The sequence below is a fragment of the Vulpes vulpes genome, chromosome X, assembly GCF_048418805.1.
Source record: "Vulpes vulpes isolate BD-2025 chromosome X, VulVul3, whole genome shotgun sequence".
Lineage (NCBI taxonomy): Eukaryota > Metazoa > Chordata > Mammalia > Carnivora > Canidae > Vulpes > Vulpes vulpes.
In genome coordinates this window covers 10,996,405-11,012,497 of record NC_132796.1, presented here as the reverse complement: position 1 = coordinate 11,012,497, position 16,093 = coordinate 10,996,405, and the positions used below count along the sequence as shown (strand labels likewise).

General features: G+C 41.1%; 1 protein-coding gene across 9 annotated transcripts in view; it reads right to left on the bottom strand.

Annotated features, from left to right (window-relative positions):
* GLRA2 (glycine receptor alpha 2) overlaps nt 1-16,093 on the bottom strand; it is a 175,681-nt gene that overhangs the window by 35,789 nt on the left and 123,799 nt on the right. For all 9 annotated transcript variants that reach the window (XM_025986699.2, XM_072743712.1, XM_072743714.1 and 6 more), the window contains one exon: nt 1,547-1,696. In XM_025986699.2, the coding sequence (XP_025842484.1) occupies nt 1,547-1,696 (150 nt within the window). The remainder of the gene's footprint in view (nt 1-1,546; nt 1,697-16,093) is intronic.

Below are 16,093 nucleotides of genomic sequence, written 5' to 3'. Positions count from 1 at the left end.
TTCCATCTCTGGTCTAAGACAGTATGCAGTCAGTAGCCATCTACTATGTAAGCCAGGGAATTCTGGGAATGTAGTTTATGTGCTGAAATACCCTCACATTCTAGTAATTTCCTGCATGGCACAAGTGCCACTTTGTGCAGACTCCTCTGGATGAGGTTGAAGAAATGGTTATCATCAACAAGAAGGCAAAGAAGAGAAAACTGAGAAAGGCTTGATACTCAATAGCATACAGCAAGGAGAATATGTGTGTGTTTCCCTAGGCTGTGGTAGAACAAAATGTTCCTAAGAGATAGAAAAGAGAAACAGATCAACCAGCCAGATACCAATCCAGAGTATGTGCAGGAAACATTTCTGTAGATGAGGTCAGGACTCTGTGAGCTCATACACATGCAAGCTCCTCAACATAACCAACGTCTAAATCACAATAAATGTTTAGCTTTGCATCTAGGTATTTGGAGCATTGACAGTGAAACATTTTTGGTTTTGTTCCAACAGAGTTGTATATAACTATGGCTTCAATAGCAAGTTTAATTTCTCAGATTTTAGAGGAACAGATTTTGAAAAGTATCTGTCATTTACTGTATGTTAAACTTTAACTTTAGTTCTCTAGTGACATTGTTACAAGCACTAGCATCCTCCACATTAAAGACCATGTTTCTTTTCTAGAATCAGAAACTGAAAACAAGTGCAAGCTGTCTGGTGTCCTGTATAAAAGTGGATTATAAACCAGGGTGGTGCTTTTCCAACACGTACACACACTAAAATTACCTGGGGGGAATTTCAGAAATCCTGACTCCTGTGTGCCCCATCCCAAGATTGGGATTTAATTGCCATAGGGTGTGGCCAAGATTTGGGATATTTGAAAGATCCCCAGGCTATTCGAATGGGCAGGCAAAATTTAGGAACCTGGAGCTAATGATTTTGAGCATCTATTTGAACCCTCAAACCTCTGGATAGTGTAAAATTTGAGTTTATGCATTAAAGTTTAAGTCAAGACAATGAGATCAGTTTGATGGGATTTATCAAGTTGTGACCAACCTAGGTAGGGACCTTATTTACATAAACCAGAGCAATTGATGAAAAAGTCAGTCAAAGAAGTTATGTACACAAAGTCACATATACACAAATTATTAATGTTCAAAAAATCAGGATTTTCAGGCAGTTTTGTCAAACTGAGTATATATCTCCAATTAGAGTTGCCTGATAAAACAGGGCTCCCAGTAAAAATCTTAATTTCAGATAAACAAATAATTTATTAATATAAGTGTCTCCTATGCAGTATTTGGGACACATTTATACCAAATGCTATTTATTTATCTAAAATTCAAGTTTAACTGCATGCCTTATGTTTTTATTTGCTAAGTGTGACAACCCTGCCCCAATTTTAAAGGACGAACCTAAGCAATAAGCCAGTATAGTAGGACACATCAGGACAGAAATGAACCTTAGCATCTCGCTCATCATGTATTCTATTTTCTGAATTACATTGCCTGGTTAACTACCTCAAGCTCTACCTGACTTTGTCTGCGCTGAGGGTCAACTGTACCTTATTCTGTCTCTTCTGTCGTCTCCGGAGCCGCAGGAACTCCTTGTGTTGCCTGGAGACAAAGTTCACTGCTGCATATTCCAGTAAGGCAGCAAACACAAACAGAAGGCACACCGCCATCCAGATGTCAATCGCCTTTACGTAGGACACCTGAAAGAGAGAGAGACGAGAGGGGGGCCAATGTGAAAACCTGTGGGGAAATTGGGTTCCTAATGTTGTGAGAAGCAGAATACCTCATTTTCCTTGATTTTCTATCCTTTCCTTAAGTGAATGCTTAAGCATTTCCCATTCCACTTTGCAGATTCGGGGCCGAGCAGTGAAAACTACATGCTCTCTGCCCCAGGCCCTTGTTCATCTCTCTCAGTATAGCCCATCTGCTCAAGTAGCCTCATCCCAGAGACCGGCTCCGAAGATCATTACAAGAATTTCCTTCATGGAAAACAAAACAAAACAAAACAAAATAAACTTTGAAACTGCTTATTTCCTTCCATTTTTTTCTTACTATTTAAAAGCTAGTGTAACTAAGATAATTCCCAAACCTGGATGAGAAATAAGCCATGTGTGGCTTTGGGCCCTTCAAAATCCTATTTGTAATTTCCGTCAATCTAGTGGTCCTGACAATGAAAACAAATTTCTTTCTTTTTTTTAAAGATTTTATTTATTTACTCATGAGAGACAGAGAGAGAGAGAGAGAGGCAGAGACACAGGCAGAGGGAGAAGCAGGCTCCATGCAGGGAGCCCAATGTGGGACTCCATCCCAGGTCTCCAGGATCACACCCTGGGCTGAAGGCGGCGCTAAACCGCTGAGCCACCCGGGCTGCCCTGAAAACAAATTTCTAAAGAGTTTTAAACTATCACAGTTCAAAAATATTCAACCCAAATAAAGCATCAGGTTCTGGTCTTGGGAAGGTATCTGGTTAAAAAGGAAATTTTATAGCACTTTCTATGGTTGGCCAAGTGTTCAGTATATATAATCTTAAAGTTTGAGAAATCAGATTCTGAAAGCAAATAGTTTTTACTTGCAATGGAAAGTGCTACTCACCTTACCTCATTCCCAATTATTTTTTAAAATAACTAGATGATGTTGTAACCTACTGGACCCCAGACTACAAAGGATGCTTATCAAACTGCTAGCTGAATGTGTACTATCTAGCTCTAATTTTTTTTTTAAAGATTTACTTATTTATTTAAGAGAGAGAGAGAGAGATTGAGGGAGAGCACACATGTGATGGAGGGCAAAGGGAGAGAGAGAAGCAGACTCCCTGCTGAGCAGGCAGCCGATGTGGGGGCTCCATCTCACCACTCTGAGATCATGACTTGAGCCAAAATCAAGAGTCAGACACTTAACCGACTGAGTCACCCAGGCACCCCACCCTAACTTTTTAAAAAAGTTTTATTTATTTGAGACACAGAGTGAGAAAGAGACCCTGTGAATGTAAGAGCATGCATGGGGTGGGGGGAGAGGGAGAGGGAGAGAGAGAATCTCCTGCAGACTCCCTCCTGAGCATGGAGTACAATGCAGACTCAATCCTATGACCCTGAGATCATTACCTGACCCCAAATCAAGAGTCTGCCTCTTAACCAGCTGAGCCACCCAGGCACCTCTAGCTCTAACTTTTAAAAACAGTTTCCAATTATTTTGATAGCAGACACTGGGTATTTACCAGCCAGTATTATAAGCATTTTACCTGTATTTTCTAGCCATTACAATAACTGTATTACCCTTATTTTCTGATGAGGAAACTGGAGTATATACGGGTTAAATTATTACCCAAGGTCACAGAGCTAATTAAATGGCAGAGCTAAGATTGTAATTGGATACCAGTCTGACTAGTGGATTTCCTTCCCCCCCACCCCCTGCCACCACACACACACACTCCTAGGATTATAGTTTGTATCTTACATTTCTCTTTGACCTTTATAGTGAGCATTTCTTACATCATTTAACTTTCTTCTAAATCATACTTGCATAATGGTCCAGACCATGATTAATAATTCTGTATCATAGGGCATATAGGTGATTTTTAGTTCTGTGTTTGCTACTATAAAATTTGGGGCTATGAATGAATGTTCTTCCCCCAAAATATTTGGCTGTATCTCTGATTATTTGTTAGATCAATCCTTAGAATGGGATTATAGGAATAAATGATAGGAAAACAGGCTTCTGACTTAGAAAGTTAGTAGTAACACAGTAGATGTAAAATCAGAGGCTCCAGAGTGAGATGACCCAAGCAGAAAACAGCACTATGTTCCTAACTCTATAATTTTGCCAAATTGTTAAACCTCTTTCTGCCTCCCATCCTTGTCTGTATAATAGGGACAATAATACCTATCTCAGAGTTATGTGGATAAGATCACTTAATATATACAAAGTGCTTAGAATAGTATTTGGTACAGAATAAGTGCTATATAAACGTTTGCAATTATTTGTGTACATAAGGATGTGATTTTATTAATGGAGAAATTTTGGAAGAGTGAGAAAGATCACGGAAGATAAAAATCATCCACGATCCTAATATATTCCAGTTATTATTTTTAAGGCTACCACCTGCTTTACACTATTTGTCTCAGTCAACCTGAACTACTGGTCAGTCCCACATATGTTGTGACAAAATGGTCCAGCACTTTATCATCTCCAGCACTTTGAATATATCACCTTTCCTACCTGGGATACTTATTCTCATTCTTTCTGATTCACAGACTCTTCAGAATCCTTCAGTACTTGACTCATGCCAGCTCACCTGGGAAGCCTCCCCAACCTTACTACTTTCTCTCATCTGAGTTAGGAGCCACTTTCCTTTGCTTTCTCATCATTCTCTATTGAACCTGTCCCTTTTTACTCCATGAACTTCTCTGACCCTATCACTAGAGTATAAGCCGTTTGTTTTGTTTTTTAGACAGGCTCTATATATTATTAACCTTTGTATCACCAACATAGGACCCAGAAAATAGTGAGTAAGCATTAGCTAGGTAGGATGGATGGATAAATCAATTATTGATTGACAGAAGGAATGAAGGAAGTATCTGGCCATCTTTCCATCTTTGTATTAAATTTCAATAATTTTGTACTATATAACCTTACCCGCAGTTGCATGTATTTGATATTTCTAGGAGTGGACTGTGAGTGGATTTTAATTCTCTTAGCACATTTAGCATGCCTGGAATGTTTCTTCCCTTAATAAGCAATCATTTGTCTTGTGTTTGCTCTTCTAGAGCAATCCTGTTCCCCTGTAATTTGTCTTATATTTGCTCTTCTGGAGCAATCCTGTTTTCCTGTAATAATAGAACATTACCAATCACAGCATTCCCAGTTATATATTATTCAGAAGACCATAAATGTTTTAAGACCCAATAATGAGAGGAATTTGTCAGTGCCTGAGATATGTCCATACCAAGAGCTAAGTCCAAGAGAGCTGACCGCCACTCCTCCCTTTCCTGGTGTTTACAGCATTTAGTAATTTGTAAGCCTTTTCCCCAACTCGTTCTGGCCATCAGCAGGCCAAGCACATATTTGGCTTCTTTTATAGCTGTTCATAAATGAGCCCTTTCAGTCTCTTAAACATTTTGGTTGGTCTCTGAGTTTCCTCCAAATCATGAACATCTTTCCAGCATTGAAGTGCTGGCATTAAATGCATTATTCACACGGATTTAGAAGGTGTTGTGAGACATCTATTACATATGATGTGATGTCCCTTGGTGCTAGTCTCTGAGGATTGAAATGCCTTTTTGTTGCTTTTACCCAGCTCTGATGTCAGATTCTCTCACTTTGGCTGCTAATCCCTAGATGTTGTTAGCTCACATCTTCCCCGTCACATTCTTTTTATGATTCTTGGGCTTACATGATTGCTTCCTGAACTACTTTACTACAATCTTGCAAAAAATAGTTTTCAAAGGTAATTAAGCTCTCAAAATGCTATTATGACTCAGTGAGTTGGTATCTTTCCAGGCATATTTAATTCAGGAAAATAAACATTGAGGGCATACTATGTGGAAGGCACTGTACTAGGTGCTGGTGGGAGGGGAGCAAAAGGTATATGGATAACAAAGATGCACATCGATACTTCCCAGATCATACTTCAGAGGACCTTGTTCACACTGTGCTCCAGAAAGTGCCATTCCCATACTTCAGGGAGCAGCAAAATATGGCCTATGGATCAAGTCTGGCTCACTACATGTTTTATAAAGTTTTATTGGAACACGGCCATACTCATTCATTTACATATTATCTATGGCTGCTTTTGCACTAAGATGGCACAGTTGTGACAGAGCCCATGTGGCCTGTAAAACCTAAAATACAATACTATGTTGTCCTTTACAGAAAACATTTGCTATGCCCTGACCTAGACTGTAGTGTCATCGGGTTTGTCCTGGGGTTGTACATCACAGTAGTGCTGCTTGGTGCTTGAGAAATTTGTGGTCTACTGAAGGAGACAGTCAAGTGAACATATCACTGATACAAAGTAGATGGTCTCCTGTGCCAGGGTAGAAGAAAGACCAAAAGGCTGCTAAAATGTGGGGAGGTTGACAGAGAAGATCAGGAAAGGCTTCATTCTTTAGTGATGTGGCATTTAATTAATGTTTGAAGGAGGTCAGGATTTGGTGGGTGGAAACAGCTATGAAAACAAAGCCATGAGGATGGGAGAGTAGATGGGCTCAGGGATGGCAAAAAACCTATTATCCAGGGTGTGCTAGGTACCTGGGAAGTATATGGTGGGCTGCGAGCAGATAGGCTGGGCCAGCACACTGAAGGCCAAGCAGAGGGCTTTGGGTTTCAGATGGCTCGTAACGACAAGCTGATGATGGTTTTGAGGCGGGGTATAGCTGTATAAGTCCTTTTCTAATTATCCTGATGGTTTTTTTTTTTGTCTTCAAAAGCAAGAGTCTTAGCAAAAGCAGACGTTTTCCCTCCTTACCAAAAGTTGCCTTCCTTCCTCTTGCCACTTTCAGCTCTACACAAGGCCTGTTCTCTTCAAACTTTCCAACATCTCCGAATCCTTTGCTGGATTTTCTTCTATTTGTCATGTTCCTTGAACTCTACCTCTTCAATTTTCCTTCTGTCTTCATATCCTCAATGAATCTACCCATTGGATTCTATAGTTTTCTTCTTGTTCGTGTGTGTGTGTGTGTGTGTGTGTGTGTGTGTTTGTGTGTGTGTCCTATAGCAGAGATTGGCCAAGTTCTCATGAATCCCACTTCCTTTCCTGGGACACCAGTATAAAAAATTTGTCAGTTCAGTTGAATCCCCTGTGCAATGTGGGCAGAAGTGATAGATGCCACTTTGGGGCCTCTAAAATCTCCCATGAGGTCCTTATGATTTAACCCTTCTGCAGCCATCTTGGATGTCACTGATTTCAGATGGCAGTGCCAAAAGATGGAAGAAGCCTGGATCCCTAAAAGACCTAGGGCCACCCACTCTACAGAAGAGTATAATTTAAGTGAGAAATAAACTTTCATTGTATTAAGCCACAGAGATTTCAGGGTTCTGTGTTTCCAACACTCCCAAATCCATCATTCAGTCCTGACCTCTCACCTCTCATTCCTGTCATAACTCTAAAATGCCTGCAGTTAGTATTTGCAAAATCAAACTCATTAAATGCCCCTCCTTCCCTTTCATCTGATTTGAATCTTCCCACTAGCAAACATAGTTTCACCATTGGTTCCTTCCTTGCCTTCATCTCTAATACTCAATCTGTTGTAAAAGCTCAACATTTCTTTCTGCAAAGTACCCTTGGTTTTATTCTTTCTCTCCATTTTAAATATATCACTACAACCCTGGCAACCAACACTTCAACCTGGTTATTATAACCTCCTGACTGAGCCCCCCCACTCCTTGTATTCAATTCTTCTCTGTGGCACTTTATCCTTTTGCTTTTGCTAGATTAAATTTAAAATGCCAATTTCATGTTGCAACATACCTGCTTAAGAATTGCCAAAGCTGCCTATTACCAGCTCTAGTATCCAAGATCTTGCACAGCATGTGTCCACCCCAGTTAATCTGATTCCACTCTTTCCTAACATGAACCTTGTACTTTGTTTAAGTAATTCTGCTTATCCCTGAGGGAGCCAAGTCCATTCCTACTGAGAACCCCAGTGGTTCATAACTGGGTGTGGTTTTGCACCCTAGGAGGCACGTGGCAATGTCTGGAGATATTTTGGGTTGTCACAACTACTGGTGTCCAGGAGGTTGAGGTTAGGAATGCTGCTAAATATTCTATAATGCACAGAACAACCTCCACAATGAAGAATTATCTGACCCCAAATGTCAATAATTCTGAGGTTAATAAACTCTGAGATGGAGAAAGCAAAAACTCTCCCAGCCCAGGCATCTATATGTAGTCCAGTGGTTCTCTACTGGGGATAGTATTGTTCTGAGAAGACATTTGGCAATGTCTGAAGATGTTTTTGGTTGTCCCAACTGGAGAGTGGGGTTTTGCCAGTAGCTTTTAGTGGTTAGAGGCCGAGGATACTGCTATAGATACCCAACAATGCATAAGACCGTCCCCATGACCTAGAATTACCCAGCCCTACATGTTAATAGTGTTAAGGTTGAGAAAACCTGGCCTATATGTTTTTTATCAGCAAAGACATTCTTCCTGCCTTTCTGCTACCTGTTTATTGCCAGATAATTCCTCAAGGAGTAGTTCAAATTCCCTCTCCAGACTGATGCTTTCTCTGCCTATTCTAGTCCACAGTGGTCTTGCCCATCTTCAGAATTTGTATTATACCTACAGTTAGGATTGTACAGTTTAGTCTTTGCTTCGTATATGCATTTTTTCTTTACTCAACTAAAGTGTATAATACCGGGGGATAAAGATCCAGTAATGTCTTTTGTATCTATGCCACCAAGGACAAATCTTTAAGTATATCATAGATGCTGTATAGTTTCTGTTGATTGACAAGTTATCCAAAACATATATAAATTCAAATTCTTTTCACAATCAATGCTTTTTATGAAGGATCAGCTACCAAAATAAAAATGAGAAAAACAAAAACTAAAAGGAAAAAATTAGCTTTGGTCTTTATAGGTGATAATATCCAGCTCACTATTTATTTGCACTAAGGGAAAGAAGCATACTTACTATTTTCATGACTTTACAATTTATGTAATTTGCAAACTACTTAAAGAGGTAGAGCCAGTCAAGTGGGTTAGATTTTTGTGGCACTAAATAAACATTTACCTGGTATTTGAACACATCAGTTAGATAGTGGAGTTTAGCTCATTGCTCAGTTGTTTTGGCATCACGTTGACATTTCTTAAGACATTTTGCATCAGTGGTTATTTTCAGTACTGTCTTGGCATTTTTTAAAAACTTGGGCAAGTTTTCTTGAGTAAATTTTTTATTAATTATATACTCAGATCAGTTTCAAAAGGGAAAACCATCCCTGAATTTATTTACTTTAGTACCATAATATGTTTTGTTTATATTAAAAAACTACACCATATTCCATGTCATGGAGCTGGTTGTTTAGGGGTTGGACCATTTTCTGCCCAGGGTTTATCCTCCACAGAGAAGAGTGAATCATCATTGTATGAGGATTGCCTGAATGTCCTTACAGCTTGGATGCCCTCTACATCCTTCATGGGTAAGTCACTCTCCTTTGACAATTTGTCAACAAAAATATATCCATATTCTCAGCTTCTGAGCTGACCTCAGAGAGCTGTGACATTCCTCCAGCAGACAAGCAAGGAGGGTTAGTTATGTGCACATATGGAAAGAAATTCTCAACAGTAGGGAAAAATCACAAATTACTGTGATAAACCAAGTAGCATTTTTTTTAAATGGGCTCCATGCCAGCGTGCAGCCCAATGTGGGGCTTGAACTCATGACCCTGAGATCAAGACCTAAGCTGAGATCAAGATTCAGATGCTTAACCCATTGAGCCACCACGGTGCCCCCCAAGTAATACTTTTTAAAAGAAAAGAGGCAAAATGGATTCATAGGGAAATCTCAAAATGCTAAGATATTTTTCTTTAAGTGGAATGATCTCACACCTACCTGTTTGAGTCAATGTTAATTCTCATACTATACATACAAACCATTGCTAAACCAGAATAGAAGCTTTTCTGCTGTGTACAGTACAATTGCTTCTTATCTAATTTAGAAGGCAAAATTTTAACCCTGGTTAATGCAGCTGTCAAAATGAAAGATACCTGTTGGTCATACTAGCCTGACTTGTGCTTTCATTATGTAGAACAGAAGCCTTTGGCAACTCCAATGAACTTGTCCTTTATTCAGTGCTATGAAGTACACCACCACTCTCTCCATCCCCATTTTATGGGGGAGAAAAATAAGTTTATTAAATGCATATCAAAAGCTTATACAGCTGGTAATCAACAACAGAGGAAATGAGAAATTCTGGCTTTGATTTTCTGTTTTGACTCTTACCTACATTCAGTCACTGTAAAAATATCATCTGAAAAAATATAGACAGTTGAATTAATCCTAGTGCCAAAGATTTGTGGCGTTGTACAATTTTATCTTTATAATTTCACTGCCAAGTTGCCATTTTTATTGCCTAATTAAAGAGCTCACATCTGCTGTTTAAGGCCAGGAAAATCAGATTGCCTTGGCAGAGAGGGATGGTGGCAGCACTGAGTACCTGGCCCAAACCAGTGTCACCACCCCTACCCCATTTTCTCTCTAGTCTTATGCTCTTGTTGGGTTCTGGGTAGAATATTGAGTAAACACTATTGTGAAGGTGCTGTTTGTAGAAACAGCCATTGGGTGGCAGTGCCTCCAAGCCTGGTATCTGTAGGAGGCAACTAGAAAATGGTACTCTAAATCACAAAACTTTCATAAAGGACAGACCTGAACAACCTTCAGGGACCAATTAGTTTGTTGAGTGGTGCACAAGCCTAGCTAGCTGGTATCATTTACAAAGATGAATCAGTTTCTCTCTATGATGGTGGTCCAAAAACTGTTCAAAGTAGCTTGCCAAAGTGTACTACCCACATGAATTTTTATGGGTAGAGAAGCTAAGAAAAGGGTAGAACTGCCAGCCGCAGAATATATAAGGACTCTTAAGTGATATCTGCTATTAGGGGTGCCAAAGGGACACCCTGCAGAAAGGCTCCCCCAAGTCTCTCAGCCTTGTGCAAATGTAGCCATCTAGGGAGGAGGCCAAGGTGATGAGGAAGCTGCATCTGGAAAAAGGGGAGGAAGCAGGACGAGGGGGCATCTTCTCCCCTGTGCTTGTGTTTGCACATGTCTCATCACACTCCCAGCTCATGGCCAGGAATACGGATTTCTCCCACAATCTGCTTCCCATAGCTGCACCCCTAGTGCCAAAACAAGGGCAGTATATTCTCAAACAAGGGCAGAAATGAAGAGGGAGTGGGAGCCAGGAGCAAATGCCCACTAGTGAAAAAACAACCCCAGTGAAGAAAAAAGCCAACCGGATGATCTCTGTGTTAGAAAGACAACCACCAGCTTTTGGAGGATAATGATGATGATCCTCCACTTTATTAAGAGATAATTTGTGTCGTCAGATAGATATTTGTGTGTGTGTGTGTGTGTGTGTGTGTGAGAGAGAGAGAGAGAGAGAGAGAGAGAGAGAGAGATTGGGGAGAATATGAAGATGGGAAAGTAAGAAAGGAAAGGAATGGTTTTTGAGCCAGGCCAGCTTGGATTTAAATTCTAGTTGAATGGCCAGTGAAATTGGGAAAATCACTTAACCTTTTATTTTATTTTTTTAACAATTGTACACTCTACACATTTTTTTTTATTTAATTATGATAGTCACAGAGAGAGAGAGAGAGGCAAAGACATAGGCAGAGGGAGAAGCAGGCTCCATGCACCGGGAGCCTGATGTGGGATTCGATCCTGGGTCTCCAGGATCGTGCCCTGGGCCAAAGGCAGGCGCCAAACCGCTGCGCCACCCAGGGATCCCTCACTTAACCTTTTAAAATCTCAGTTTCCTCATACTGAAGTAGGGGCCCAAGGATTCTAGTGTCATGGGATCACCAAAGGATTGAATAAGACACTATGTAAATCTTAACACTCATTTGGCAGATTGCAGACCCTCAATCACAGTGGTTTGCCACTGAGGAGCTCCTGTAGCCATTGGGAAATTCAAAACTTGCAAAATTCAAGGCAATTTTCCCCAGAGGAAAAAATGTAGAATTTATTGTATTTCATGTTCTGTGCATGCAGTAAGACTTTATTAGTATTTTTACATTGCCCTATTTCAAATTCACATAAGCTAAGTTCACATAAAATGGAAGCTCATTGTAGTGAATACAACAAATATACAGTGACAGAGGAATATGTCACAGGACCTGATATATGCTGTTACCAAAACATGACAATGAACCACCACTATCAGCAACAAAAAGCTTGCAACAACACAACTCTAGGAATTATTTCCATTATAAAGATAAGAATGCTCCAGTTTACTCATCAGCTACCACGATCACATGGCCACAGAGTGGTTGTGCTGCTCTTCCCATCTACCTGACGTGACTCCACACTCAGTGCTTTTTTGGCTCACTGACCCCTGTGGGAACCTTCCTCTCTGGGGAGCGAGTCAGGAGAATTCCTCACAGACTGTGATTTCACCAGATGACGACATCTGATGTGAAAGAGAAGTGGGAAAGTGCATGTGGTTGGGCGGCGCACAAGGAACCGCAGCACCGTCACTCCTGCAGCCGTGGAGATACTATGAACATAAGTGTTTAAAGATGAACGATAACCACACTGTTCTTGATTTGCTTTCTCAGTCAGCAGTTAGTGCTATTTCCACTTCTTTAGTGATTCCCTTACACACCCCACCCAGGTGCAAATTTCATACTTGCAAGCAAGGAAGGAGAAGGGGGAGAAGGTTAATACAAACAGCTCAGTCTCATTCTCTGGACTAAGGCTGAGTGAAAGGCCTTGGAATGATGGCCAGGGTTTATAGTGACAAAGGTTTCTCCGGCTTTCCATTTGGTGCTCCCCAGGGAGGAGGCTTGATGGGAGAGGGAATATGGCAAATCTGAGGCATCCCTACCTCCTAGACTGGGCTTGTTGGCTTATCATTTCCAGGTTGGCAGTGCTCCCTAGAGTAGGATAAGGAGGCCAGATCAGGAAGGCAGCCTTGGCCAAACCTCTCACCCTGACCATTTCTGAAATGCAGAATGTTGGAATGCATGGGCAGGCCAAGTACTGAGTGTGTGCAGGCTTCATGTCACCCCACAACAATCCTGATGGTGGGTTCCTGATTCACACCAACTTCTGAGATGATCAGAAGGTAAGTCCAGTGAGGAATGGTTGGTTCTGAACTATAAAATGGTGACAGTCTGAGAAACCCAGTTCAGCCCGCAATTATAGATAAGCCATTTCCTCAACAGCACCTAGAATCCTTTGATGACTTCAGGGTACAAGAGACTTCTCCGGGTACTGACCTTCCCCACAATGTACCCGAGTCCTCCAAACACTGGGTTGCCACATCCTGGGGATAAGGATAAGTGTTCTTTTGGTGGAGGGACAAAGACTATTAAACAGCTGAGGACATAGTGTGAGATGATAATTGAATGGCAGAGTCCGTGGTAACTGAGAAGTTGACCACCCACCTCCTGGCTTCTGGCCTGGTTTAGCATCAGCTTTGTACTCGCTGCATATGAGTTCACAGTGGAGGTAGCAGGCCAGTGAGGATGTCTCCATAGAACCTTGACAGAAACCTTCCCTTCTTGGCTTGAGACTGAGCACTCATGCCTGGTGCATGCTAATCTAAAGCTCCTGAAGCTCATCAGTGGCCGACTGTTTCAGACCACTCAAAGTAAGACTGAAATGGAAAAATTCCAGGCTCCCATCAAGTTCCAGGTTACATGTGGGGAGGAGAAAACAAGAAAAGGAGCTACAGGTCAGTCAGGACTAGAGAATTAATGGATACAAAAGCCACTGGCTGGGCTGGTGATCTCACTTTTTGTTACTGTAAATTACCAAAGAGCTGGCCTCTACTGTATCCATTTCCTGTAGCCTAGCAGCGTTTTGATTCAAGTCAGCTCTATGCCTTTCTCCTCACCACAAAAATCAGAAGCACAAATCACCCACTAATAATTACTTATTTGCAAAAGATACTAGCCTGCAGGAGTCTGTTAGTAATTAAAAAGAAATCCTACAGCCTCTTGAATAAAATGACAAAAATAGATGTGCAAGCTCTTTGAAGAAATTAAAAAAAAGTCCCTGCCATCAGAAAGCAGTATTATTATATTTCATTTTTTTAAAGATTTTTTAAAATTTATTCATGAGAGACACAGAGAGAGAGAGAGAGAGAGAGAGACAGAGAGAGGCAGAGACACAGGCAGAGGGATAAGCAGGCTCCATGCAGGGAACCTGACGTGGGACTCCATCCTGAGTCTCCAGGATCACACCCTGGCGGAAGGCGGCACTAAACTGCTGAGCCACCTGAGCTGCCCTATTATTATATTTCAATATGGAAATGTACAGACTAGTAAAAACAATAAATTGTAAATGTGAAAAGATTTTGGTAGGACTTATTGAGCACATCAGTTTCTAATATATCAGTTGTATATATCTGCTTCAGAGAATTACAATTGATCTCAATCCCTTGGTGGCAATCAGTCCTGTAGGATTATAGAAACTGAGAGGAGGTAGCAGGGCTGTGATGCAGAGATCAATGAGAAGATGCCAGGGATATGGGTTTTGGCCTTGCTACTGCCTGACTTTGCAAACTCGATCACATCATTTCACCTTTCTGGGCCTCAGGTTCCTTCTTAGAAAAGGCTTGGATGATCATCTTTAAGGTTTCTGCTATTCTTTGATTCTGTGACTCAGGGGAGAGAGAAAGTGATGAGGGAGGAAACCAAGTCAATAGCAGGATGGGGTCCCAGTCTCAAGGGAACCTTCTTTATCCTATGCCCTGCTTTCTTACCACCTTCAATGTCATCCATCCAATAATGTATATTCATTGAGCTCTTCTGTGTGCCAGGCAGAACTTGCCTAAAATGGTGAATTCCTTGCTTAGCAACAAATTGCACTGATGGAAAATATTTATGTGTAGAAGACTGTGTGTGGCAGATGCACTGAGTTCACCTACAAATTCAGTGGGAAAGTCTCCTAGAAATGGTCAGCAACTTACCTCAAGCCCCTGAGCCTCTCCGTTCTTCTGCCTAAGATATTTTTTCTGGTGCTTTAACAACTTTTTCTACTTGTACACAAGGAAGCCTAGAACACTCCTAAGGGCAGCCCTCAACCAGGGAGGAGTGGGAGCTGAGTTGGTAGATAAAGACCTCAGATTTCAGATTATTGGTGGGACAAGTCCAGTGAAGATTCTATATGGTTTTTCAGAGGATCCCCAGCAGGACTGAACCCTGGTTGCCCTCCACGGTAACCAATTCCATAATACACTTTATTGGCTTTTCTCCTTTCCTTGTTTACTCCCCACACTCTCATTTGTCCTTCCTCAGACCACCTTCCAAATGAACTCTCTGTACCCAAATACTTGTTAGAGGGCCCACAGTTTACTGAAACAAATGACCCAAACCTAAAATTAGATCAGGGAAGCCTGACACAAATATGATGCCTGCCATATCAGGCACCATTTAGAAACCAGGATGGCAAGCAAACCAGCCACACACCTCCTCCTGAAAATTTCTTATCGACAAAAGCCCTATATCTGGCTGGTTTGCACATCATCAATAGGAATGGAGTGTCAACATGGTTCAAAAACCAATCTGGAGAAGTATCAAATCAATTTGGGATCTAGTACCCATATAATTTAATACCCATCACTTCCCTTTTTGTTCTACACAGATAGTTTTGAACTGATCATATTAGAATTGTGTAACTACAACAATCATAATAACAATAACTATTCAATAATATGCAAGAGTTATCCAACATATACTAACCCTCTTGGGTCAGGGAAATAATGAGAACACTTTATTTACAGAAACATAATCTGTTCTATGCTAGATATGATGTTTGTTAGGAAGATTGAGTCACAGCTATCTTTTGAGCTTATAAGGATGGACATATTATGAAGGTACAAATTGTTCCTATTGACAGGACACCAATTAAAAATGTTAAAGACATTACACTAAAAGACCAGTGAAGACTTAGTTTTAATAGCGGCCCCCAATGATTCTTGCCTCCTGGTATTCTAACCCCCTCCCTTTGACTGTGAGCCGGACCTAGTAACTTATTTCTAACAAATACATTACGGCAAAGTGATGGGATGTTACTTTCATTATTAGGTTATAAAACATAGACTTCCATCTTTCTTGTACTTTCTTTCTTGCTGGCATGCTCTCTCTGGCTCTTTTCACGGGCTGGGCTTGGCGGAGGAGGCTCCCTGGCAAGGAACTGAGGGTGGCGGTCAGCCAACAGTCAGTGAGGAACCAAGGCCTCCGTCCAACAGCCCAGAAGGAACTGAATTCTGCCAACAACCACATGGGTTGGCTTGGAAGTGGATCCTTCTCTAGTTGGGCCTTCATGTAAGACTGCAGTCCTAGCTGACACCTTGATTTCAGCCTCCTGAGAGACCCTGAGACAAAGATCCCAGCTAAGTTTTGCCTGGATTCCTGATCCATAGAAAGTAAAGATT